The following is a 26,886-nucleotide window of genomic DNA, read 5'->3' as shown; positions in this document are numbered from 1 at the left end:
CATGATATGAAGTGTCGAGAATAGACAGGAATTATTACTAACGTCTGATTACTATGACGAGAAAGCATGTTCTTGGCAATAAAAGCAGGGATTTCATGAGTGACAATGATCCATTTTGTCAGAACTGCATGTAGATGGGTCTATCAAACGGTTGATCGGCATTGAGTTAGGTGCATGACTTACATAGAGAGGTGAACTCAGTAAACTCTTGAGAGTAATTCAAATAATGTCTTGTTGAGCCAGGCTAGTACACATAATAAATTCAACTTTGGCATGTATCCAGTGGTACTGGCCAAGTGAAACCCAAAATGAACAGAAGATTAGATAGGTCTTTGGTTTGTCCGATATCCTTCTTTCTGTGGAAATGCAGTGTGTCAATGATCTTGGATTGGTATTATTAATTGTAATTGGTGCTAACTGCTTCTGGTCGACGATTTATAATAGGAAGCTAGCTACTGAAATATGGTGGGTGTCTAAATTGCGTACTCCACTGAATATAGAATCCGTTGCCTTCCTACGCCTTTAAGATGGACGGCTCCCTTGAGGGATTTTTCACCATTTGTTATAAGAAATGTTTGTTCTTAAAGGTCACTGTCCACCTATATTGTACAAGTGTGTGATATTATTCTAGTCATAAAACGTACACACCTTAAAAATGTTTAATTAGACTTTAAAATCCGCTTTTTAAACTGAAAATGTTATTTGGAAATCTCCTTAAACAATCGATAGTTTCCGCGTGCCAAACACTGATATGACGTACATTTATCCCTCCTATTTAATTTAGCAATTCAAGCGTTTCCCCACGTATATATATCTTACGATTGTGCTTGTTTACAGCAAATATGGTGCACTGTTCAAATGGATGTAACCAAAAGAGTGCTGATGGAACAAAATGGTTCTTCATTTTCCGAAAGACCCTGTTTACCACAAAGAAGTGGATTGAAGCTGTGGAATCGAATATGGTGATGGATAGAAAAGTCCTAAATCCTCCTAATTCCCGTAGAAATCTTTGTTGTGCATATGAGAAGAAGAGCGTAAGTCAATATATCGAATAAAGGATTACAGTACAGTAATGTTACTGCAGATGTAAAATATTAATGTTTAAAATAATCATAATGCGCTTGGAACGTGCAGAGTGTAGACTTTGATTAAATTATTTATTTAGCATTACTATAACGAATATAAACTCAAAAGGATTTTAAAAAAGAAATATGAGGTATTACTCTGGGACGTTTATCATTTTCATGTGTACAGGTCTGTAGAATCATGGGTTTTGTGTTTCCAAGCTTGTTTAGGCCCACTGACCTGTAAATGTTCTGTTGATACTGGGTATGTTACATTCCGCACCTTAAGCCAATGACCCATAATTTTCATAATGTTAAAATTTTATTCTTTTCTTCATTTTTTCTTTCTTACTATTACCAAGTTTGTGCCTCATCTCACTACAGTGAAAAGTGATGTTCATAACATTACAATAAGGGTTATTCATTTGCAACGATTGCTACGTAGCAATACACTGAAATGTTTGTAAATAACATTTTGTGGCATTCGTTACAGAATGCCCCTTACATATAGGGCTGCGTTGCAAATGGCAGTGAAGAGAGCCAGACAATCAAGGTCCAAAATCCAAGAGGCGGTGATTAGGCCCATAAAGAAGGCACCATTGTCAACGCCAACGGCCGCCAATCCTCAACCTGGATCATCCAGCGAAGGGGCAAGGATGGACCCCAGTCTTCTTAATGTTGTAACTCAAGAGGTCTCCGACATGCTCACCACCCAAGCGAAACAGGAGATCCATGACAAATATGATCAGCTGGTAGCTATGCGTAGGCCGTCCACGGAAAATGGTCCACAAACTGGGTTTCAACTTGGACCCTCCGTAGCAACAGACAACAAACCAGCAGCATCCATGGTCTCCCGCGCCATTGTGGAAACCAAAGCTTCACTTACAGGTACAGCTGTGGATACAGGTAACGTTGTCCAAATCGTTTCTGCCTCCGGGGGGCTTTCACAATCAAAATTTGTAAGCTCGTCAGTCACATAATCCCTGATAAAGTTAAGGCAAACAAATGGGCGGGCTCATACATGGTTTTTCTACCCTCATGAGTAACTCGCAGGATGCTACTTTCAAATTTCAGTTAGATACGCACAGTACTGGTCCTGTACTTTTCATTGTTCCAAACATTAGGAACGTCCAGATCACAGCAGGACAGTGGATTATCGTTACATGTATAAAACAGCTGGGTAGGGGGTATTTTATGGCAAAAACAGACATATGAAATGTTTCCATATTCTTCCTATTTGTTCCATGCAATAGCATTGTTTTGGCTTTTTGTGGTGGAACATTATTGTTTTGACAAATGCTTACCAATGGGTTGTAGTTCCAGTTGCAAGATATTTGAGACCTTTTGCAATTCTCTTCAATGCGAACACAAAGTTATCTATAACATACATGACGCATATTTTGGACAAGTTTTGATACTAGATATGAGGTCCCATGCCAGCAGAAGCTCGATCTCTTCCTGATTGTAGGTGCCGACTTCGGCGTTACTATGGCTGCAGATAAAACATTTGCGTCAACATCCATGACGTAACTCTGATACGAATTGGATTCCGTGTGAATGGAGGTTCACCTACCTACGGACAGACTTTAACAATGTAACAAACTCGTACATTTATATCTTGCTTGAAATAAAATTACTCTCAAGGAGTTGCAATCCATCATATATACTCTTAACTTTTCTTGCGCAGTTTGTTTTGCCGGGACAAGCTTTTCTTAGGCGACTCATCAACTTGACAATTCGCATCGCAAAACCACATTAGATTAGAAAATTTAAGGGCCTGGCAAAACATTCTAACTGGTTTTAATGGTAGATCCTTATTATTACCTGACATTTGGCTGACCTCCGACAATTCTACCCCATCGTTCTGGCAATTGAGATCTAGGGGGAACACATTTCCAATAAATGTATCAATTTCCACACTGACAATCAAGCCTTAGTTGAAACATAAACAAAAAATACTCTAACAAAAATCATGCATTTCATTTGCAAATCTGTACTCTTTTGCCTTAAATTAAATATCTTGGTCAGGGCATAACATAAATCGGGTATACGTAACAGACTCGCCGATGACATTTCTCGCCAACAGGTTTCGAGTTTCTACGCCATGGCTCCTTATGCGGACTCACACCTTCATCGCATTCTGCTTCTTCCAACCTTGCCCAGCTAGAGCGTACGCTTGACCATTTGCTTAAAAACATCCTACACCCAGCTACACAAACCACGTATAAGCGGGCTTGGACGCTATATAAAGCGTTCACATCTGACAATTTGGCCGTGTTCTCTTTATCAGTTTTAATAATCAATATGGCCCTTTCAGATTCATTTAAGAATTGCATAAGGTTGGGCAAAAAGGTCTCAGCTTTGTAACCCTTCAATCACTTTTTCTAAGATCGCCATTCCGCCGTGTGTGCTAGTTCCTCTTTCATGTCTCGTGGGTTTCACAGCCCTAGAACCATGGGCATCGACCGTGTTTTGCTGGGATATCATTCAATCGACCCGGACTAATCTGTGTCTACCTGCCTTTTCGACCGCCAGGAGCGTACGAGGGTACTCTAACAGCTCTGGAAGACCAACAGCGCATTCAGGAAGTCCCCGCATCCGTTTTAAAGTTTCTTCCCAATTCTCCATACATGCTGGATATATTCTAACTACCGGGGAGTATGAGGGTGCTCTACTGCCCCGACAATACAGAATTCATCGGTTTCATTTTGATCAACATTGATCTTTTCTTTGATGCTGGACATTTTTGTTCTTTTCCCCACCTACCTTTTTGTGGCTGCCAGAAATACAGCAAGTTATATTTGCTGTATTTCTGTTTATGACAGTTGCAGCCTCAAAAAATGTCTGTGTTATATGCTATGTCTCATTGTTCAATTTCTTAGCACGATTACGCTATACACTTTGTCCACATAGTTATGTTATGCTGTAAAGACATAGCAATGTAAATACATAGCAAATATTTGGTTCACTAATATCATTTATGTTCAATACAAAGTCACGAAAGTGGCCAGCATCAAACACAACGTTTGTCTTTGTTTTAATTATGTACCCATATACTTTGACTTTGTAATATTTGCACGACTGACCTAGCGTATGCATCCTTACTGTAGTGTCTCTCTTATATCTGATAAAACATAATCACAAAATAGATGTGAATATCATCCGATTGTCTGAAGGCACCTACGATTCACGTGTGATACGTTATAAGGTGCAAAACGATCAAGATTGTATTGTATCCAGATTAACTATACGACGGTATATCGCAAATAAAAATCATTATTTGAAAATACATTCACCGTGAGTGCAAATGATAATCGTTTCGGAAGCATTCATTAAAAAAGTATTATTATAGCGAGTTATACAGCAATCAAGACTCGTATGTATAAATTATGATTACATATGGCAAACAAATAGAGCCTGGGTGATGAATAAACACAAATGGCAGCGAGCAATAAACTCGTCACTTAAACTTACACAGGATATCAAATACAAAGGTTATTTGATTACAAAGCAAGACAACCCAGACAACTGACTTTGGATTATTTTAAGTGAGCAGATGTTGTTGTTATGAAGTCGGCCGACATAAGAAAGCCAACGTTGGTTTCTTTGGATTCGTTTAATCGTGCCGATTTCTTTTCGTTTACGAAGTCGGCCGAGTTTTGAAATGAATTGAAACAATGGAATAGCTTTGGAAACGACACAGTCTAGTGGGTCGTGCAAGCATTTCGATATAAGGTTGAACAGTAAGTTAGTTTTTAATAGTTTATTCTACATGTTCTCTATCCATAGTTTATAGTGCTTTATATTTCGACAAGACGGATTTCGTCTTTTGGGGATATATGTACGTCATTCCGGTTTGCGTTCTCTAAAGGTGGAAAATCTTAGCAAAGGAAAGTAACAGTGTTGTACACTTCTATTTCGAGTAATTAAATTATTATTTCTTCTTTACACTTGATAATTTTTTTAATTCTTTTTGTGCGAGTATAGCTACTTTTATTCATGTAATGAAAATCTGATGTAGCAAGAAAAATATTAGTTGTTCTAGGTTTTAACGCGATTTTCAGCACAGGATAGGCTATTCATGGCGGCCAGTATAAATTGTGGAGGAAGAACCCTGGAAAACCCAGGAAAGAACCACCGACCCACGAGAAGCTACTGGCAGGCTTTCCCACGTACCAACGCTAGCCGAGTCTTGGACTCGAACCCACGCAGACAGAGGTGAGATGGCAGTGATCCGGAACGGTGAGCGCTTTAGACCACTCGGCCACTCGGGGCCACGAAAAATATTAGAGTGTGGAAGTTACCTTTAAGGGTGTATTCAATAAGGTCTCGGCGTGCAGGTTCTGTAAGTCTGGGATGGAAAGAAACATCCGCCAGCGTACTTGCATATACTAGATGAGATGATATATCGAATCCTTGAATTTGTATTCTAAGATTGATGACGTTGATACAAGATTTAGATTTTGCTTCCTGTATCACTTACAGAACCGGAAGAATTAGATAAGTATGTACATTCGGCGTTTCCAATTACAGGAAGAGCATCTACCATCCAGGCGTTTTGGGTCCGGGACTGGTGGGACAAAGGTTGGGATTTTGATACTTCCCTTTGTCACCAACTGGCCCATAGTTCGATCCCCTCGATCTTCTATTTAGTGGAAAACGAGGGACTGAAAGACTATTCCGTTTGTAGTGGTTCGGTTTTGGTAGACAACAAATTTGCTAATATATTGGTCAGCATAAGATATGTCAAACGTATTCGTGGATTTGACGTTGCGCAGTTATCAAACAGAATAATAACTCTGTTGCCATGCTGGTTTTCAAGCCAACAATAAGAACGTTTCAGAAACTGTTTTTATCTCAAGAATGTTGTTATGTAAATAATGATCCTGACGGGTCCACACTCAAATGGATCAAGAACTGGTTGAAGACTTGCTCCACCAGTCCTCAGTGTTCGCATCCGTACAGATCGTGATTGACAGAGGTATCACCGACAGCAGTTCATAGTTGTTTATCTGCCATGAAGATGCAACTTGATATTGTGCAGTGTTAAAGTCCAAAATGCACTGTTTAAGCCTCAGTTTTGACCACATAACCAGTGTGATAGGAGCCCAAGAAAAGACCTAGGACTTATATATATGTAGCCGCATTATGCAAAAATTTGGCAAGGAAGGAACTCTAGCTAATGGATTGTTCCATATGGGCAATGAATCTACCATTGCATTAATTCAATTCGGAATCCTGGGCGAAAGCATAGTCTAGTTATTTGGATATTGATTCCAGACCTAGTCGATCGAAATCTTGACAAAGTTCGAGGTCGGAGATGTTTTTGTTGAAATGGAGAAATAGCAGCGTAATATGTGACGCTATGTCTTGCTTAAAAATATAACTAGCCTGCCGTTTTGTATCATGTTGTAGGCAAATCGCAGAACACGCGGAAGCCGCATGAGTGGGTACGTGAAATCACACTTCTTGCATGTCCATACCGTAGTCTTACAATGGACGCAATTTAGAGCCCATCGTTAGCATTCTATTGCGAACCCATGAGCATAACAGAGTTGCTTGAATGTACGTAGGTTGAGGACTAAGCAAAATGTGCTGCGCTTGTAGCTGATTGAACACTGGGCAAATATCTAAGAGGTGCACTGAAGGTGTGGCGAGTTCCCAGGTTGACCTCTCTTTGACTCTTTCACTAAGTTTTGGAGAACTGTGGTTTTCGACGGTTGAAGTTTAAATTATGTAAGATTCATTCCCAGTGACTTTTGGTCTATTACATCCCTGCAATCTTTGTTGGTTGCCTTGCAAATCCCTCCACTGTAGCTGAGACTGTGAGTGATAAAAATAATATTTTCCTGGTGGCTTGGGAATTCCTTCAACTTTATCATTAAATTGAAAATTAGATGATAAAGGTTGATAGCGTAAACTGGGTCTACGACTATCTAAGAAAAGCGGAGGTAGAGAGCATTGCATCTTGTTCCACCTCTTGTAAGTTCATAGCTGCCTTAACGACCCTGGCTACAATATTTTTGGCCAATATGGTACGAAGTGGGCCATTCTTTAAACATGTCCGTACGTACATACGGTGGGATTCGGGTGGGAGAATATAAGTTGTTTCCGTCTATTTAAAGAGCACTATAGATATTAGATTGAATATTGATCATTCGGTAGCCACGTTACGAATCAATTCACGGGTCTACAAATGTAAAACAGAGAAGGCATCTACGATCAAAACGTCCGTATCCGTTTCTCGTTTGTATTTAATTATATAAGCAGTCCTCACACGTCAGTAAATTCGTCATATTATGGAAGCAATTGAAAGTAGATTCTTCTGTAGAGAATGGTCTCCTGATGTCGGAACTGTAAACTAAGCAGGTGATGATGTGGAAAGAGAACAAAACACCGATGGCATTGGTTGAAACACTTCTTCAGTCAAAGCCTACAAGGCGGAATTTAAATTATCGTTGTCAGACCCAATAGTGAGGAGGGAGCTTGAGGGCCAATTTAAGTCAGTGAAGACGACATCTCTTATGCTACCTGCGAGGTAGCTGTAAAAGAATGTTAATGATAGATAGCGGCTCACTACATTTGCAGTGAGTTATGATTTACATCCGTTACTTACAAGTTGACGCTAAGGAAAAACTCTCCTTGGGATTCAGAGACAAGACGGCGAGTGAAGATACATCTCTCATAAACTGAAGCAACAGGATGGACATGCTACGACAGACGTGTCTATCGGTATTATGCGGGTTTTACTGATCCATGAGAGTGCCTACAAAATGTGGTCGTTGTACACAGGAAGTGCCTGAAGCGCTATGCGGGTTAGACTGAACTAATAAAGTGCCTGCATTGGCTAGGAGTTGTTTGCAAGGTTAGACTGCTCTATAAGATGGTTCTTTGGTAATGCCTCAAGAAAATGGGCATGATACACATGAAACAGTGCTGGTAGAACTAGGTGAGTCGTGGAACTGAATGAGTTCGTTTTCTGGTGGCTAAAACTGTATGCAGCCCATTCCGATCAGATTTATATAACCGCGTCCGGTCAGAAGGAACATGGTTATTTTGGCTGGCATGATGTTGTCCATTTCCTATGGATGAGCTGTGGTACGGGATATTGATCCAAGTAGCCGGTCTATAACTCTGAGATTGTAACTGAGGCTGTTGTTGATCACCATCTCGCTTCCCATTAAATAAAACTGGTCTCGAAGTCTTGCGTGAAAGATTGTGATTTCGTCCCTCAAACTGTGTTTCTTCGCCTTCCCTTTAGTACCTCAGACATTGCCACCTAATGAGTTATGTAAATTAATATGCAAGTCAGACATGTATTCAAGGAATGACAACAACAGAAAAAGAAGACATGCTGAGCGGTTATCTGACTGATCTCGCCCATGGTGTAACTCTGCAAGAGAAATAGATCAGACAATATATGCACTTTGTATCTTGCTTTATGAATTTCTCGTCCATTAAGAGTTACCCATTATGATAAATATATGTACAATGGCGCACATGGTCAGTACAGGTAGAGAATTAGAGCATCGCTATTAATATATACAATGTGGACGCTATATTATCAATTTTAGTAAAAAGTAACCTGCCCCAAGGTCTATTTTGACTGCCTGTAGAGGTAAAATCACTGAAGCTCTGCTTAGAGTAACTAAATATATAAAGTGAAAGCCTAATCAATTCTAGTAACGAATTCCACGTAGGAAGGTACATTTTTGAATGCCTATACGCGTTGCTGAAAGAACAACAAGTATGAGCAGAACGCTATAAGTAAACCATTTGTAAAACCGTACTGTTATATATTAACAGCGGAAGCTATACAGAAAAATAAACGAGATTTCCATACTATACATAAGACCTGAATTTAAAAATGACACAGAAGTTTCATTATTCATGTTTACTAAGTAAACACTACAATATTCATTATATAAATATTGAGAAAACTTTGCCTGTAGAGACGACCCAGTGAAGTTCTAAACATTAATGCTTCACATATACCAGTGTTAAGTAGCCGCTAAGACACGAAACGATAGAAACTTTTTCTGTATGTATCCGGACGCAGAGGAAAGTACACCGCATTATTAAATGAGTTTTTTGGATCACGCAACATATCTGCACTTATGAATACCGTGATATAAATGTGATAGAATGCTACCAGTACTCGTGCAAGTATGTATCAAAGACTCCTGAGTGTGGGCAGATGGCAAAGTGATAATATTGAAGGTTAGAAACCTTTCCTGTCGACGATAAGAAGAACAGAAAAGTTGGAAATTTATCGATGGAGTGTACAACCCTTCGAAGATGAAACTCCTCCTAATTGTTTGTTTAGATTTTGAGAGGCAATTCTGTCTATGAAAGCGTGCTTCCCGTCACGAGTGGAAATAGTAACGGACGATTGTAAGGTATTTGGCACATTCCTGGTATAAGGGGCAGATTACTGGTGCTGTCACCTAGCTGGGAAGATGACTTACCTATTTAACTAAAGGGTTTTAGCCTAGGAGGGATTTGCGAAGTAGTAGTAGTTTAACCAAATTGTTAAGATTGGGTAACTTATTTCAAGAAGAAACACTACTACTACTACTGATACTACTACTACTACTACCCTACCTCCTCTGATCACGTGAGTATCCGACACGGTCTGGTGCCTCTGGCATTAAGGAGACGACTCGTTCCAAAATCGTTTTTTCAATCTCCTTAACTTGTGCAAAAAATAAATGTTTTAATATACAAAAAAATCTTAATAATTGTAATACAAGGTTACATATTTCATGTTCAAATAATTTTCTAAGAACCAAGATATTCCTATAATGTAGCAGCAGTTAAAGAAGTTATGATATAGATCTAAATTAGAATGATCATTGTCCAGATTACATTTGTTGTTCTTCGTTAAGATGATCATCGATATTATAACCACATTTACAAACAGCTGCGTTACAAAATTATTGTTTTCAAAACGAGAAGAGTCCAGGTGTGGAATTATGACGTTTAATAGATGATACATATTTTAATGTGGCCATTCAATGGCTAATCTATTTATCAGTGCTGTCTGTTTGAAAGATATTAACTACTTTCAGGCTCTTCAACTTCATCATCCTCGTCTGTCAGGTAAGATTTAAGGAAATGTGCAAATTCTCCGCCACTGCTCAACAAATTCTCATAGGACCCGATCTGTGTAACCTTCCCTTTTGCAAACACTATTATGATATCCACAAGTGGCAACCAGTGAACGTCGTGGGTCACGAAGAGACGAGTCTAGAGGCAAAATGAACATGATACGTTTGTGACATTTCGTTCACAAAGTTTGAAAAGAAATTCGTTTGAAAACGACATTAGGAGACTAATGTTTTTAACATAGCGCGATCCGTGAAATATATTATAAATGGTTACAACATAATATAAAAGTAATATAATTTTTTGTGATAAGAAGCTGAAATAATTGCGTATTTATTAGAGTATATATTTATAATCCATTTCTTGAACGGCCATGGACAAGTTAAATGCATCTGAATATGACCGCTCCGGTGTCCTAGTGGTTAGAGCGTCCGCCTCGGATGCGGGAGGTCGTGGGTTCGATCCCCGGCCGAGTCATACCAAAGACTTACAAAAACGGTACTAACAGCTGCTTCGCTTGGCGCTCAGCATTAAGAAGTTAGTGTTAGGACTGGTCGGCCTGGTGTCAGGATAATGTGACTGGGTGGGACATCATGCTACGTGTCTGCGGCATGATGCCCCAGTGCTAGACATCACTATAAACTGCCACATCGCAGACATCTTAGCGATATGACTGAAAACTTGTTAAAGCTACGTTAAAAATCCAAATCACACACACACACACACACACACGCATCTGAATATGAAAATAAAAACAAAAACCTAATATATTTATTACACATTGGATTTTGGAAGTACTTTATATTATTTGTAAAACAAATATATTTAGATGGTTGCTGTATCTTGAGTGTATTAATGCTGAGAGAACAATGCCTATGTACAAAAAAGCGGTTTAAAAAAGTTTTTCGTCAATACACAAACACTAGAAGCCTACGTAGAGACGTAAACAAAATAGTTCATTAAATGTAAATAAATGTTTGATCTAATATCATACATATCATCAATTTAGAAGTATGCAACAAACCTTGTGTCTCAATAGACCAGTGTTTCCGATGACTTCATCGAAGATACGTTTCCCAACGATGGTGTCAACTGCACTAAGTGGATCATCTAAGAAATAAATGTCAGCGTTGTTGTACACAGCACGGGCCAAACTAACTCGCTGTCTTTGACCACCACTCATGTTGATTCCCTTCAATCAGAGAAAGAAACAAAGGAAGAGTTGCTTTCCAAGGGAACTAGATATTAATTGTTTGGCAACATAGTTTAAACGTTTTCTAATATTTTAGATCCTTATACATTGCTAGGTTTGTTTGCCATTTCTAAAAATATCAGCACTTTGTAAACGATATATATCTGCTACTTAAAATATGCTTCATATACTGGACATGCCTTGTCTAAAAATTATCGCTTGATCGGTACCAAACTTCGGAACTCTTTGAATTAATGAAAATGTGACTAAATATCTTCCTTCCATGAAATATATGAATTTCTTTAATAGCAAAGACTGCACAGACCTTAAAGTATTCGCCTCTGACAGTAAGGTCTTGCTTATTTATCTCATTGTCTTACTCTCTCTCCTATTTCGGTTTTGTCCCTGGTAGGTAGCATTGCAATATCAGGGGTTAAAGTGCAAGCGTCCAGCACGAATCGATATTTAGTTTTGTCCATGTTTTTGTAGAAAATAATGTTGTCTCTCATGGTGGCGTTTTGAATCCACGCTTGTTGTGGCACGTAGGCTATTGATCCCTGGATATAAAAGAAATAAGGAGGTTGTAATACAAGTCATTGTGCGAGAAAACAACCCAGCTTCTGTAGTGTTACCTTTTTAATTTGTTTTAAAAAAGAGGGATACCCAAGGAAGAAAAATCTTGTGCTACAGGAGATGCCATGAATTAAATATTTACTGTACAGACGCTAAATAGTAACTGATGTATTCTTTTATTAATTCATGCTTTTATGCAGGACTCTAACACGTTTGTATAACCTATCTAGTCAGTAATTTGTAATGCTTGTCATATGATGTACATATATATTTTTGTGTCTGTTTGAATGTAAATAGACTATTCATATAAATATTCAATCATTTAAATTGAATAGTATAAGCATTCAATAAACTTGCGGGAATTTTAATAATTCCGGATAAAATTATAAAAATAAATTTAAAACCATCATTTAAAGAACTGGAAATCTCCGTAGACTATTACAAGAAATGTATTCAGTTACTATAGAAAGTATGGGTAGAATCATTGAAATCTCAAAACTAAGATTTAAATCGATTTTCAATGCAAGTGACTTACTCTGATAAGAGCTGAAGCAGTATATATGGTTAGTTTTAATCATTTGTCAGATATAGGCTACAAAATGCTAATATTGTCTTTTGTTATATTTACTTCATTCTATCAAACTGACATTGGTAAATTTCCCGAATAATATCTCGCTTTGTGTAACAGAAATATCTACTCCAAAACGGTGATCTCTGATTGTCAACCAGATCATCTGTCCTTATGAGTTGTAGGATAATGAACCATAGATAGTTGAAAGGAACGGAATACAAAGAAAGATGAAAAGACAGAATTGACGAAAGCATGACAGTAAAAAAGAGATATTACAGAAGCGATATAGTCTTGGTTTACTTACGTTTATTCGGACCTGACCAGTCAGTCTTTCCATATCTCCAAGGAGTGCTGAAATAAATGAAGATTTTCCAGAACCTACGTGTCCTACAATGGCTACTAGTTTGCCTTTTGGGATCTTCATTTGGATTCTGAAATAATCGGCAATATTGAACTTTATTTAAATATCAATTATAATTTGATACTGTACAAAGTTTTAAATCACAACTGAAGGTTCTCGCGCTATCCAGTTCAACTATGTATGATACCATTCCGTTGATTTATAGCAAAATGCTCAATTTAATGTGAAGATATTTTGGGGATGGGCAGGGGTGGATAGATAACGCAAAATGTTATAAAGAAAATCCAGGCGAAGGCAATGATATTTTTATAAGTAAATAATTTTATAAGATACAAGTAAATACATGTGTCTCTATTTAACTTGAATAGTATGTCATACCTTCAAGTGCACGGTAAGTATACATTGCAGTATATATTCCTTTGCTCGTTCTGAAAATGAGTCATCAATTATATGACTATTGTTTCAAAATTTAATTTCACTATAACAGTTAATGGTGTTAGAGCCAAAAGAATATATCATCGATGGAATTTCATAAGACTGTATTAAATCACTATCAAGGGAAAACATTTCGTTAAAGTTTATATCAAGACATGAGAACAAATTCCCATAAATAATAGTAATGGCGCAACAATCCATTTACTGAAACAATGTCTTTCTACATTCTTATTATATTTGCTCTGAAACACGTCTCGCATAGTGAAACATGTATTTCATTCGTACTGAGTTTAATTGTACTTACTTCTCAAGATGATGATCTGATTTCTTGTCCCATCTGAAACTTCCATCATCAACACTAATCGCATATTCTGAGAGACCGAAAGGGTTGGTTTCTACTCATTGATACAAAGAAAGTGTAACAAATTCAAAGTGACTTACAATTGCTTAATTCAAACTTTATTTACAAGGAAAACATTGTTTAATGGGGGCAATATGGAAGAACAGTTAGATAAGCGAGGTCAAAGACTACCATTACTTTCTCTTTTTCTTACAGCAGAGTCATTATAAAACTGCAAAATAGTATTTGCGTTTATCTGTATTTAAATACTATACTCTTGTTCTACGGGTATCAGTTAAGTCAGAATAGAACATAATAGTTATGTGACAATAGATATTTGCTGCATAAGTTTGCTTGAATTTCATGTCTTATTTACAAAGCAAATAAGCAAATTCTTTTTGGGATTAAAAATATAATTTATCGAGTAAGTATATTTGTAAAATGATAATTTCGTGTTCGTTTTGCTACTAGTGCGTACGCCACTCTTTCAGTATTCATTTCTCAACATATTCTAGCCACGTTAGACGATTTGAGTTATCAAGTGAGCAATTAAGGTACAGAAATGTTTCATGTTAATTATTCAGTATAAGTAAGAGACCAATGAAGCGTGTCTGTGTAGAAATGCATAATTCATGATCAGCAAACTTTTTTTTCCACGGAAGGTTGGATTGGTTTATAGAAAACTACATGCAGGAAGATTAAGCTTCAGGGGAAATCTTAACATGAGTATGTCCATGCACTCTTAGTGGAACCGTATGTTGTCCATTTAATTTGCAGTTTTCATTAAATATTGTACAGTACACAAAGCAAAATATATAATGCATTATATTTACCAGCATCATGAACATTAATGACACCCTGTGAATCGAGTTCATCTGATAGTAGAAATGTTTCAGTTCTTTTAACAGATATATGAGCCTACAAGAAAGAAACATTGCATCAATTATATTAAGAAAATATTATTTTTCTACATCCATCAGTTCTACGATATGAATTGCTGCAAGAGGAAACAATATGTTCGTCTACTGTATCTGCTGCAGGCTCAGGACATATCAATACGTGTGAATTGTAGATCTGTTTCGAGGCATCATTATTAACTGAGAGATGCAGGCAGTTACTTTTACACGCAGAATAATTAACAACTGACAAATGCAGTAAAAGTCTAAAACGTCACAAGGAACATATTTCAGTTTCTAATATTCTCTCGGACATTTGCTTAGATATCGAAAATTTAATTTAACTTTTTTATATTAAAAATTATATCCTTTGTCCATTCTCACTATCAGTTAATTATTTTCGAACTCTATTTTGAAAAATATGTTTATGTTTCTGATAGCAACTTTTTAAAATATTTTGTTACGACTTTGAAGAATATAAAGGTTTTTAATATTATGATACAGTTCATCATTCCGTGTTAAAAAGACGCTGACAATCCATTCTAAATGGATGAGTTTTGGTGCGTGACGTTTTTACAAGTCTTGGGTAGAAATAATATGGTTGCATTTTACCTGAATTAAGGCAGCGATCAGCTTGGGTAGGCCACTAATAGGAGTGCTTAGCATGTTGAAGTAGGACAGCGAGATGAAGGCCTTTTGCGCTGTCAGGTGGTTAGACCCTGATGCAAATATATATGTGGCAAAGGTAGCTAGCATCGCCTAAAATGTAGTACAAGAACATGAATTTAAATATAATAATCCTGAACGAATTTGGTACTTTATGATGTTTTCTCTCATACAAAACAATTATGGATGTTCTTTCTCAACAATAACACCAATCATGCAAGCAAAAACAAAAGAGAAATATGAGAAAATAAAGAACACAAATTTGGACATTAATGTAGTAATGACAGCACTTTCATGCAAAGCAAACAAAAAACCCCACACCAATCAACACTATTTTCAAGACAAAGATACATATGTCTATAATGGAATTTCTAAATGGACAAAAATCAGTTTAGTCACTCGAATCTCCATGATATAGCAAATACAAATATTGGACAAGTTAGCAAAGTATTATACATTACAGCCACTCTAATAAAATTGAAGTTCATTCAATGCACTTCTGCACAACGTGGATCAATTTAGATGCAAACATGTGATGTTTAATTTGCATTCTTTCTCGCTCACCAGATAAGGAGCAGCGGTCCAGAAGAAAAGGCTAAAGGCGTTGACGTAAGCCGAGTTTCTTAGGTTAATCAACTCCTGCTTTCTAGTTTCTAGCACCTTCTGATAGACGAATGATTCCAAACTGTGAAACTTCAATGCCTAAAAGATACAAATTGATATTATGACAAAACAAATTATATCATTATACAGAGAGAAATGTTGAAGAGTAAAGACTGATTCTGAGATGACGTTGGTGATATCATGCAGAGTAACCCATAGAAAGTAAATGTACTTATGTACTTTGAACAGATAATATAACGGATTTCTTCACCTATCAAACTGGTAATACATTTTTAGGTAATGTGAAAAGGGGATAACTAAATGAGTTTCCGCATTAATATATAAGAAAGTTTCATCTAAAATATCATTCCCCCTGGCTTTACGACGACGCGGTGTGAACATATATCCCATTGCATGACTAAAACATCCATTTTCATAGTAAAACTGCTGCTTCTATTCCCCATAAAGTGCTTTCACACATAGTGAAAAAAGGTTCTTATTTAATGCTACCAATAAACTTATTTACTACGATAAAGCACCATTTCGTCGGATGTGTTTCCATCGCATGTGCCTTGAAATATTTGACTCTTTGCTCTTTTTTTGAAGTTTTTGAGGAAATTATATTTCCAACTCTACTATTTGATGATGTGTTGTTTCAGTACCTTTATTCCATATAAGATTTCGTTTATAAGCTTGATCCTTGAGTCCTTGAACGCCATTTGACGGGCTTGAAACTGTCTTTGCTTTATGGACGAAATACCATTAAGAGGGATAAGAAGAAGAAGGACGCCTAAACCTGAGAAGACAGAGGACCCTAAAGTGTTGTAAAGCAGGCCCATCGCCAAAATCATAAGCATTGGCGAGCTCCATAGCTTGTGAAGGTCACTTGTGATTACTTCAATCCGTTCACAGTCTACCGATATGAAGTTCATAATCTCTCCTACAGTCGTCTCTTTCAATACTTCATTGTTCAACACCAATGCCTATAATGTAGGAAATATTGAATAAAACTCGACTGAAAATGTTTCTCATTCTGTATTCAGTTAAATAATGTGCCTCAATTGGCTAAATAATTACTTTATTATATCACTATTGACGTAGTATAGTGGTATGTATTGATGTTATTAAATCAGATATGCAATAAACTATAAAACGTGCTATTGGCAACATTAACTTTTTCACAGTTTATACCTGCAACTTTTCAAAGTCAAAGAATTGAAATATTTTAATTATTGAGATCAGTTTCCCGAGATTCTGGATATATGTTTGCAGCATCTTTGGTTCATATTGTATAAATTACTGGAAATGAACATTCCTGAAAGACACATACCTTCTTGTAAATTGCTGCGATAAGTGCAGATTTTATTCTCATTCCACATGTCGTACTGATGTGAACACTCTGTTGGTAGAATACGGCCTGTACAGCGGCCACAAAGAAAAACGAACCAGCGTACGCAAAACCTTTCCACTGATACTCATTGGCTTTGTTTTCAATAAATGCTATCAGGGCACTGCAAAAGGAAAGAATAATTGAATATAGTGTTGATATTATTGTGCCGAACTTTAAAGTGCACAGAGGATACATTATTTCATTTGAGAAATTAATGTATTGGCTAACTACATATCTTAATTGGTTCTTCTCAACCTTAAAATCCATAACGAATTCATGGGATCGACACTTATAATTTAGGCGCTGTGATAGCTCCAACAGTTTGACATATTCTCTGAAAACAGGGAACATATACACACAGTATGTTAAACATAAAAAGTTAATGGAGTATCCATGTATCAATTGTAAACAAATGTAGAATCGACATTCAGAATCCCGTGATTATCTGAGAATCTACATGACGTTTGCTATTCATTGTTGTCACATTTCGCGACAGATATGTCATGTTAAACAGAATGACATCTTTACGTTAGCCGATTGTCATTAGTATTGTTCTATTGGGTTCAGGGGGATAGTGTATTCTGCTCTGCCTACTTTCCCTCATCTGGCTTTCTGTGTTTTAGTGTTCGGTTAAAATGATTTCTTAAATTTACGTGGTGCGTGTATATCTAATAGTACGATTCAAATCCTCGGGTCCTCTGAACTTGCAAGATCTAGTTTGGATGTGATTAAATAAAACACGCATGCATTGATAAATTTGTATTCTGCTTTGCCTAATTTCGCTCATCTGGCTTTCTGTATTTTACTGTGTTTAAATAATATAGACATGCATTAATAAATCAATACGTAGCTGCATATCTTTTAACATAACCTAATCATATCTACTGACAGTGACAATGATTTATTGGTAATGAAGGCCACAGCCCGTAAAATTACAGTTACGCTACAATATTGCTGTGATGTAGAAAGTCATAGTGAAAATATATTGAAGACAGTGATATGAAAAAGGAAAGAAGATCCATCATACACAATAGAAGATGGAGGAAGATGAAATGGAAACTAGCTTTACATAGCTGTCATCTTCCATATCGGTAGAACAACAAATTATATGTACATTTGATCTCTTCTGTGAACTGCCGAAAAAAATGTATTTGCAAGTTGAGATATTATGACAGGGTTCTCAGTTTTCATCACAAAATATAAGATTTCTTCTCATGGGTGTTTCTTTTACAAACCAGTTCTTGGTATGAATCTGTGTTTAAGATCTGTAAAAAAGGGTGTTGTGAAAGAAAATGATATTCATCTTCCATTTGTCTTTTACATAAATCATACATTTATGTTGATTCTATGTATGTGTTGAGGTGGGGATGCCATTATTTGGTTCATCTTCTATTAGCTAAACTATTGGCGGAACATCGGAGTGTTGATTGTGTGATGGATAGGTACATTAATGGTCACATAATGTCGTATGTAGCTAGGTTGAGAAAATAACATAAGGATATAACAAAAGACAATTAGATTTAAGGTCATCTCTTATATGTGCTCAGACATATTAGATATTCAAACTGATTATTTGACGTTGTTGATTAAACTTTGATATTAATAGAACATGCATAAGTCACAGAGAGTAACAAGTCATATAATCTTTCTAGTTTAAATACTTACCCTAGAATAATAGGGTTTAGTAGTTGTAACAAGTCGTAGATAAGTTTACATCCAAAGGAAGCAAGCATTGTAAATCCATACACTTTCACTAGCGCCTTAAAAAGCGACGGTTTTGTCATCGTATCTGCAGATCTAACTCTCCAAAGATTCTTTCTCAGAGTATGTTTAGCATGAGGACAGTTGTTACTTGGTTCTTTGGTATCATCTCTGAAATGGCCACATCGCTAATGTGTTAGTACACACCGTACGTGGTGGAACTCTGACATATATGCATGGTGGCTACAAATCGAGCAGCCGTCCTATATACCCACTAAACAACTGCAAAAATGTATTTCACCCCAATCGTAGGAAAAACTGATAATAAAAATTCGTTAACCTAACCGGTCTGTTAAACAATCATAACGTTTGAAAAGTTGTTAATTGACTTTTGATTTGTTTCTCATCCAAATGTTTATTCTCGTAGGCTCAAGTTTATGGATGCAGTTTTTGAGACTTTATGATGCAAAAGAAAGTATATATAATAATTCGTTCTTTAAAAAATGGATTGATATAAGCTATATAGTCTGAAAATTACACTCTAAATAGATCATTAATAAAATTCATAACTGTACTGTATTTGAATTGGGTCAGCGCATTATTGTTGTTCTAGAGACTAATTAACGAAGGGCGATCATAAATAACAGCTGCACATTTAAAATTACGATGATCAAAAGTACCCTCATGGATACAGCACAGACTATATAATTTATACTTCAATACGGGGGAACGGGTAGTAACAAACGCTACTATAAATAATTGAATGTTTATACAAATTTAAAACATACAAGCAAGTATAGTATACAGCTTACCCAAATTGCCAAGATTTCTTAATTTCGTTGCTCCATGTCTTGAAAAATGGTCGGTGACTCTTACTGCTGTGGTCTCTAGGATTCAGTGGCCATAAATCTGTTTCTTCTATCCCTTTACGGAAGCCCTTTACTAGTAAACTAGAATGAATATAGGTGATCATTCTTGTGCTTCATTTTCACCTTTTCACTAGTTCATTTTTAATGCATTTAAATTCTGATCTTTTCAAATACTTAGTCTGCAAAAAGTAACTTTGTCAAGTATGTGTTGAAAATCGCTTTAATCACATCAAAATAATAACAAAGTGACAAAACTTTATAATTCACATTATATGAACATACAGTGATAACGAACGCTATAAAAGTACTGCAGGTGAAAAATGACACATTTATAGACAGAAGATTCTCTGGATGAAGCCAAGAATGTAGGAATTAAGTTCATTGAACTGGTTTGGATGTCAAACATTTATCCAGTTCCACAAAAGAATTCATCAACTCTGCCACATGCAGGAATAAGACATTATCCTAACAAGGCATATAAGAATAAATAAGGTAGGTACTTACGGGTTAATCCACCAAAAGATAATCCTCGATAGAAATGACGACTCTGTTTCTGGACATTGCCTCTGAAAACAATACCTTTTATATCATTTCCATAGTTTTATTAGGATTAATATATTAACGCTTTTCATTATATCATGATATTATTACATATAGCAGTTATCAATCATACGTATTCTGCCTGTCAAAAATTTCCATAATGTTTGGCACATTTTCCAAATGAAAACTCTCATTAATATACAATTATAAATGCATGCCTGCTTCTCTGTCTGTCTGTCTGTCTGTCTGCAAGCATGCATGCATGCATGTATGTATGTATGTATGCAATCATGCATGCATGCATGCATGCACGTATGTATGTATGTATGTATGTATGTATCGACGTACACCATCATGTAAATAATTATTAATGTATATATTAGTACTAGTACTTTAGAATCAGAGATGCCTAAAACATGTATACCTGTTTCTCTGTTCCCTTCTTCACCCGTTTTTCCGCAAAACTATGTATGATCAACTGACCTATCAGACTGCCGTAGTGCAAGGTAAACAGTACAAAATGGACAACATCTTTATTATAAATCTAGTGGAGAAAAAAGAGACTGGTCAAACAATACTGAGAAATAAACACATCATATCGAGACTAGGGTACAATGAAGATGATTACTGTGTAATAGTAAGGTATTTCGTATCTGTATTATGTTCCAAACCTGAAGCTATTATTCGCTAGATACTGGAACAATTTATTTGAATCAAGGTAATTCCCATGTCATTTTTGTATGTGAAGAATAGGGGCGATTCATATAGCTGGGGTTATAATACAAATATTGAGTCGTTATTTAATCAACTTCTATAAAAAAGATTGTTATGACAACACCGCTAAAGCTATTCAAAAGAGATTATACAATGAAATAGTGCTATACATGCAAAATAAAAATTTGTTTCTCCAGTTTTAAAACGTTTCGAAGTTCGCTGCATTGCTTAACATACACGATTTAATTGAATTCCGTTTAAAAGTAACATAGAATTCTTTAGAAAACAAGGGAGCAGAAAGAAAACCGTATGATTTCCTTTTTTATGTCGCATATAAAAATGACCGATTATGAGAATATATATATACAAATATATATGATGAAAATAAGGTCGGTATTACATTAAGATACATTAGAGTACACTTTTAAACGGCATCGTGACAGCAATATGAAAATTATTTCACTGTTACATTATAAATTTAAAACGTATACTTTTCTACAATATAATTTACCGCAACATCTTGTTTGCGATGAAATTTGCAACGTATTAACACATATACTTTGAAATTTATGAGAACAAAGCTTGAGTGCCACATTCACATGTTCAATGGTCTTTGCTATTTAATCATCGATAAATGGCCTTAATTGGTTACAAAGACGATGTGCCATAACCAAGATTCCTAAATATGTGGTAAAGTACTTGCAAAGGTCAACTTCGTGGCAATAGAGCATGATTTTTGCATTTGTTTCAAGCATTTGTCTAACCAAGATACCAACGAGAGATATATCATACTTACTTTATTTGTAATAATGCTATAAAAATGAACAGCTTCTGCAAATGCCAGCAAAAACCAAAATATCCAGAGTACACCGGAAGTTAATAGTCCTTTTACTCTCTCTATCTGAATTAATACAGAGGACATAAGCTGAAGAAAAGAAAAGAGCGATTTCTTGCTAGAGTGTAATAATATTTTAAAAATGTAGAAAATACTAGACAATATAATTAAACGAGTTAATGCAATAAAATTCGCTGATGATTCAGAAGAAAACAAGAAAGTGTCGAATTTAGTGTCTTTAGCGAGAACAGCGAAAGAGATATAGAGAAAGATAACATTTTAGGAAAATCTATTGTGTGTGAGAGAAATGAAGAAAAAAATCAAAAAGAGCAAAAGTGAAATCAACAAATCTACACATAGCCAAACAACTATTTGATGTTCGTGAATCTCTAGGTAAAAAACAAACTATGAGAAACACTTTTTTAGAACTATACTTTAAACATATGTATTGTCATAATGCGATTACAATGGGAATTCAATAACATGATTTAGCTATTTCATGATGAAAATATATCAAAAACTAATAATGATAAACGGTTGCAGAAAGTATATGTTGCCACGATCTACATCAATGTCTGAATCTAACATTTTATCAAAGCCTTATTTAACGAAAGACTTTTAATGAGATTGATAATTGGATATTCCAAATTACATTCTATCGTGTATGTTTTGGTCTATATATACATTTTATCTTCTAATATAATTGAATTTCCTGTCAAGAAAACAAAATGAAAAAATAATAGCATTAGCATCTGGTTATTCCACTGTCGTCGAGAAAATTGTTCCACAAAACTAACTGTTGGCAGCAAGCTTCTAGCTGTACTGCATTTAAACCACATTTTACTTGCAATGGTTATCATATAAACCCTGAAAACTAAATGTCTTTGATATCAATAAAAAATTGTTATCGTGCCCAAGGACACGTGAACGATCACATTCATCCACTCGGAGGAAGTAGCAAAATCGTGTTTTCTTGCACGAAAGCTGTTGCGACAAAGATGAACAAAGATTTAAGAACAACTTAAATACAACTCAAGGTTCCAAAATGATGTGAAACATATGAGTCATTTAAATTTACCGTGACAAAAACAGCGAGATTTTCTTTCAATTAATACAAGTATAAATTTGCAATAAATATAAGAACCTGAGTTAATGTTTAGAAATGAATTATGTCATAAACATATACCTATAGCAAACCAATCTTCATTAAATAAACTCAGATTAATAGAGGTAAATTTATAGCTTTATTATACTTACAAATGTTACAGCCTTAATGCATCCAGCAAGAATCAAAGCGTTGCCTAATTTCATCCCATGGACTTCGTCAGTGGAATAATATATTAGATTCACAGATGACAGCAAACACAAACATACAGAGATGATCTACAACAAAATCAAAATATGTCTATCTTAGATACGTTTCTACAAATTTAGATTTGAAATAGAACCACTTACTTTTCGTCAGAATGATATAAAATGGAGAAGTTAACTCTTCAGTTATATGCATACAGATCAATCGTTGCTATGAATCTTTAAAGACAAGACAATGCTATTTGCGTTACGAACCAGACGAGTAATCAGTATTTCGGATATAAATCTGCTTAGAATGTTGTCATTCAGTGTTCTCGTTGACAGTGATTGAAACGCTGCATACAATAGTAAAGACATTAGTTAGAATGTTGTCATTCAGTGTTCTCGTTGACAGTGATTGAAACGCTGCATACAATAGTAAAGACATTAGTTAGAATGTTGTCATTCAGTGTTCTCGTTGACAGTGATTGAAACGCTGCATACAATGGTAAAGACATTAGTTAGAATGTTGTCATTCAGTGTTCTCGTTCACAGTGATTGGAACGCTGCATACAATAGTAAAGACATTAGTTAACTTATTAATATAAATTATCAACACATACATATGTGTAAACATTCAATGCGTTTGGGTTAGTGTTTTGCAAGAAAATAAATTCTCCCAAACATACGAATGTTTTATAGCTTGGTTTTCCAAATAGCTTCTTCAGGAGATTCACTTAATGGAGACGAAACTAGTTACAGATATAAATGGAGACCAAACATCATAAATAGGAAAATTGTTACGATCTTTACAAGTGGTAAGAGTGAGAAAAATAAATCAAAATTACAGGTTATAACACAATTTGGTGCTGAATCGATAACACGTGCACAAATGCTGTACATATTCCTATAATATGCAGATGAAAGTTAAAATGCATTCTTCCTCATTATTTAAAACAGAAACGGAGTCACATTAATATAATATCTGAATAGCATTTTATAGTATTCATCGTTTAACTTATGAGACCATTTGCTCAAAGCATTGTAAGTTATGAAAGAGTTTTAATTTTTAATTCCAACAAAACAATTTTATCAAATATAGACTTAATTGTGAAATGATAGATAATTGGGTCATTGTTACAATGTAAAGGGGGTGCTATGTTCTTGTGACTCATTTGTTTTTGGTCCAAGTGTGGCCGAGTAGACTATAAGGCTCAGCTTTTCACAATCACGTGTATCCAACCCCTGTCCTCGTGAGTTCGAGTCTCGGGATCTGTCATTGTGGGCATGTGAGAAAGCTGCCAGTACGTTCCCGTGGGTTAGTGGTTCTTGTTAGGTTTTCCCGGTTCTTCTTACACCAGTTATACTCGCCGCCATGAGTAGTCTTTCTTGCACTGAGAAATGGCGTTGAACCCAAAACAGAAACAACTTATTTAATTCTCAATGTTCTTGTTTCGTGGGCTAATTAATAATAGTTTCTACTTCACCAATTGCACGAGCTCGTCAGACTTTAAATATGCGATGAGCAATATTGCAACGATATCAAATCTGTCAAAATACAATAGTTTATAATCAATTTAATTCCTTTTATACAATTTTTCATTTCTATATTGGACACTGAAGTCATGAAATTATAGCTGTACTTCAATGCATATTTACTTTTTTAATATAAATTCACTTACATGAACCAAAATGCAAAAATATATTGTACACACCAATTTAGATTTGTTAAATCAATAGCATCTTTGTTGCGATTAGTTACAAACACAAAAACATAGTGTAAGATGAATTTAAACGAGGGCGATGAATCTATGCTTGTCCATATTGTTCTTATATTTAAATGAGGGCGATGACTCGATGATTCTCCATATTGCTTTGTAAGATGTGAAATATTTCAAATTCGCATGTCTAACTTTATTCTCTCTTTCTAAACAAAACTTGTGACAAAAAATAAAACAAACGATAGTAAAGAAACCGATGGGAAAATGCTCCCAAATAGACAGGGCATATCTTTATTTCACTGGTATCTGATGTTAATGAAATTTAAGAAACGTTTTGGCAGAAGCAAACATTTCTGTACATGACATGAATATTAGCAAATATTGAAAGCTCATACAGCTTTTATATACGTATGTACTTTTATATTTTTAGCGTCATACGGTTTGCATGTTAAAACATTATTTGGTCATTGTATCACATCGATACAACGTTAATAGATAACAAGATTTACTGAAATCTCAGCTATACACTTTTAACCCAACACAACAAGCCAAGCAGATAAGTTTAAAGGGTACTTCTCTTCTAGTTTCATAAGCTTTGTTATTGTTTAAAACGTATTTTGTTCGGAAAATTTTACAACCTATGGTTACGTGAGCATTGGAAACTTTAAATGCAAAGGTTGCTAATTTAATGACCACCCCGGCTATACAAGTTCGGCCGATTATTGAGCCCATTAGAATGAGACTTGGCTCTATCATCTTCGGATTACATAGACATTATTGTGTTAAACTGATGTCCAAAAGAAAAGGAGCCAACTTTGTGTCGTCATCGTTATGATATAATTATCAAAGCGAATGGAAAATCAGACAACGTCAATGAAGATACCTCTCTTTTATTACTGAAGTCACAAAGCAGGTAGGTAAAATCTACATGTAGATTTCATGAGAAAGGAGCAACTTTAGAAATGGTGTTGTAACTAACATTCATACGAAATACCCTTAACACATTTGTACCGTCTTTAATACGTTGAGGCACGTCAAAGGATTGGTGACACCATCTGTCTTCACAAGGAGGTAGTACACATACACTGGAAGTGCGATCCACAGCCAGCCACAGGAAATCCATACTACTATTGTGTTATAGAAGCATTCTGTAAACTGCGGGCTCGAGTTGTCCAGTAGCAAACTTTCATTCTGGAATGTCATTATATATATATATATATATATATATATATATATATATATATATATATATATATATATATATATATATATATATATATAAGCCTGATAATATAAATCCAAGAATTTTTAAATTATGCATCTTAAGGTCTAGAACAATAATGTGATAATAATACTTTCATTTTATAATCGGAGCAGGCTAAATTTCAATTATGTTTTGCAAAACCTCTTTATATATTTTGAACAGCTGATTATCGGGTGAGTGGGTCCTGAATATTTCATTCCACAAAATTTAACAGGAATTTTTTAAAGTTACCGAAAAGAATCTTTGAATCAAACTGCGCTGTTATTCCAATAAATCGCGTACGTAAATATAAGTTAAACAGAAATATTTGTTAAACTATAAACTAAATGAAAATAATTTCATCAGATATATTTGCATACATGTTATGACATTAGCAGCTAATGGTGAATTAAAAAATAGCAATGTATATAGTCACAAAAAATATTTCACACCGCACGCCATCTTGTCAGGACATTTATATGTGTTATCGCAAAGAACACCATGATCAACAGTCTTAACCACACTAAAACCTTCGATGTGTACAACAGATCTAATCCAAACCACACTCACACTGGAACAAAGGTTAGTCCATTTGTTCTACCTTCCTCCTCGTAGACAAAACAAGCTGACTGAATCTTCCTTTCTTGGAGCAGTTTCCAAATCTCCTGGAAGGTGGAAATTCGATAGGTGGCAACCTCGTTATACTTGGAGATTTCAACTTTCACTTTCACTGTCTTTGAAACCCATACACATCAAAATTGCTAGATTCCTTCC

The 26,886-nt window shown here is 35.5% G+C and overlaps 1 protein-coding gene and 1 long non-coding RNA gene across 2 annotated transcripts in view; both read right to left on the bottom strand.

Moving 5' to 3' along the window:
• The window catches only part of LOC149775830 (ATP-binding cassette sub-family C member 3-like), a 65,051-nt gene extending 46,068 nt beyond the window's left edge, over positions 1–18,983 (bottom strand). Inside the window, exons 1-12 of the mRNA XM_089943524.1 lie at positions 18,865–18,983; positions 17,140–17,320; positions 16,472–16,792; positions 15,771–15,908; positions 15,153–15,299; positions 14,478–14,562; positions 13,609–13,699; positions 12,813–12,939; positions 11,745–11,921; positions 11,197–11,364; positions 10,130–10,313; positions 9,669–9,759 (exon numbers count right to left, since the gene is read on the bottom strand). Coding sequence (XP_089799650.1) covers positions 9,669–9,759; positions 10,130–10,313; positions 11,197–11,364; positions 11,745–11,921; positions 12,813–12,939; positions 13,609–13,699; positions 14,478–14,562; positions 15,153–15,299; positions 15,771–15,908; positions 16,472–16,792; positions 17,140–17,320; positions 18,865–18,983 — 1,829 coding nt within the window. The remainder of the gene's footprint in view (positions 1–9,668; positions 9,760–10,129; positions 10,314–11,196; positions 11,365–11,744; positions 11,922–12,812; positions 12,940–13,608; positions 13,700–14,477; positions 14,563–15,152; positions 15,300–15,770; positions 15,909–16,471; positions 16,793–17,139; positions 17,321–18,864) is intronic.
• A 2,849-nt stretch (positions 18,984–21,832) lies between these two features.
• LOC149775829 (uncharacterized) lies at positions 21,833–25,965 on the bottom strand. The gene is made up of 3 exons (XR_016416556.1): positions 25,881–25,965; positions 23,116–23,241; positions 21,833–21,948 (listed from the first exon to the last, which is right to left on the bottom strand). It is a non-coding gene; the product is annotated as an uncharacterized LOC149775829 (long non-coding RNA).
• Positions 25,966–26,886: the final 921 nt, after the last annotated feature.

This window comes from Sinohyriopsis cumingii, chromosome 19 (assembly GCF_028554795.1).
Source record: "Sinohyriopsis cumingii isolate HCF-2022 chromosome 19, ASM2855479v2, whole genome shotgun sequence".
Taxonomy (NCBI): Eukaryota; Metazoa; Mollusca; class Bivalvia; order Unionida; family Unionidae; genus Sinohyriopsis; species Sinohyriopsis cumingii.
Note: the sequence above shows the minus strand (reverse complement) of the source record. Positions and strands in the feature narration are given on the sequence as shown.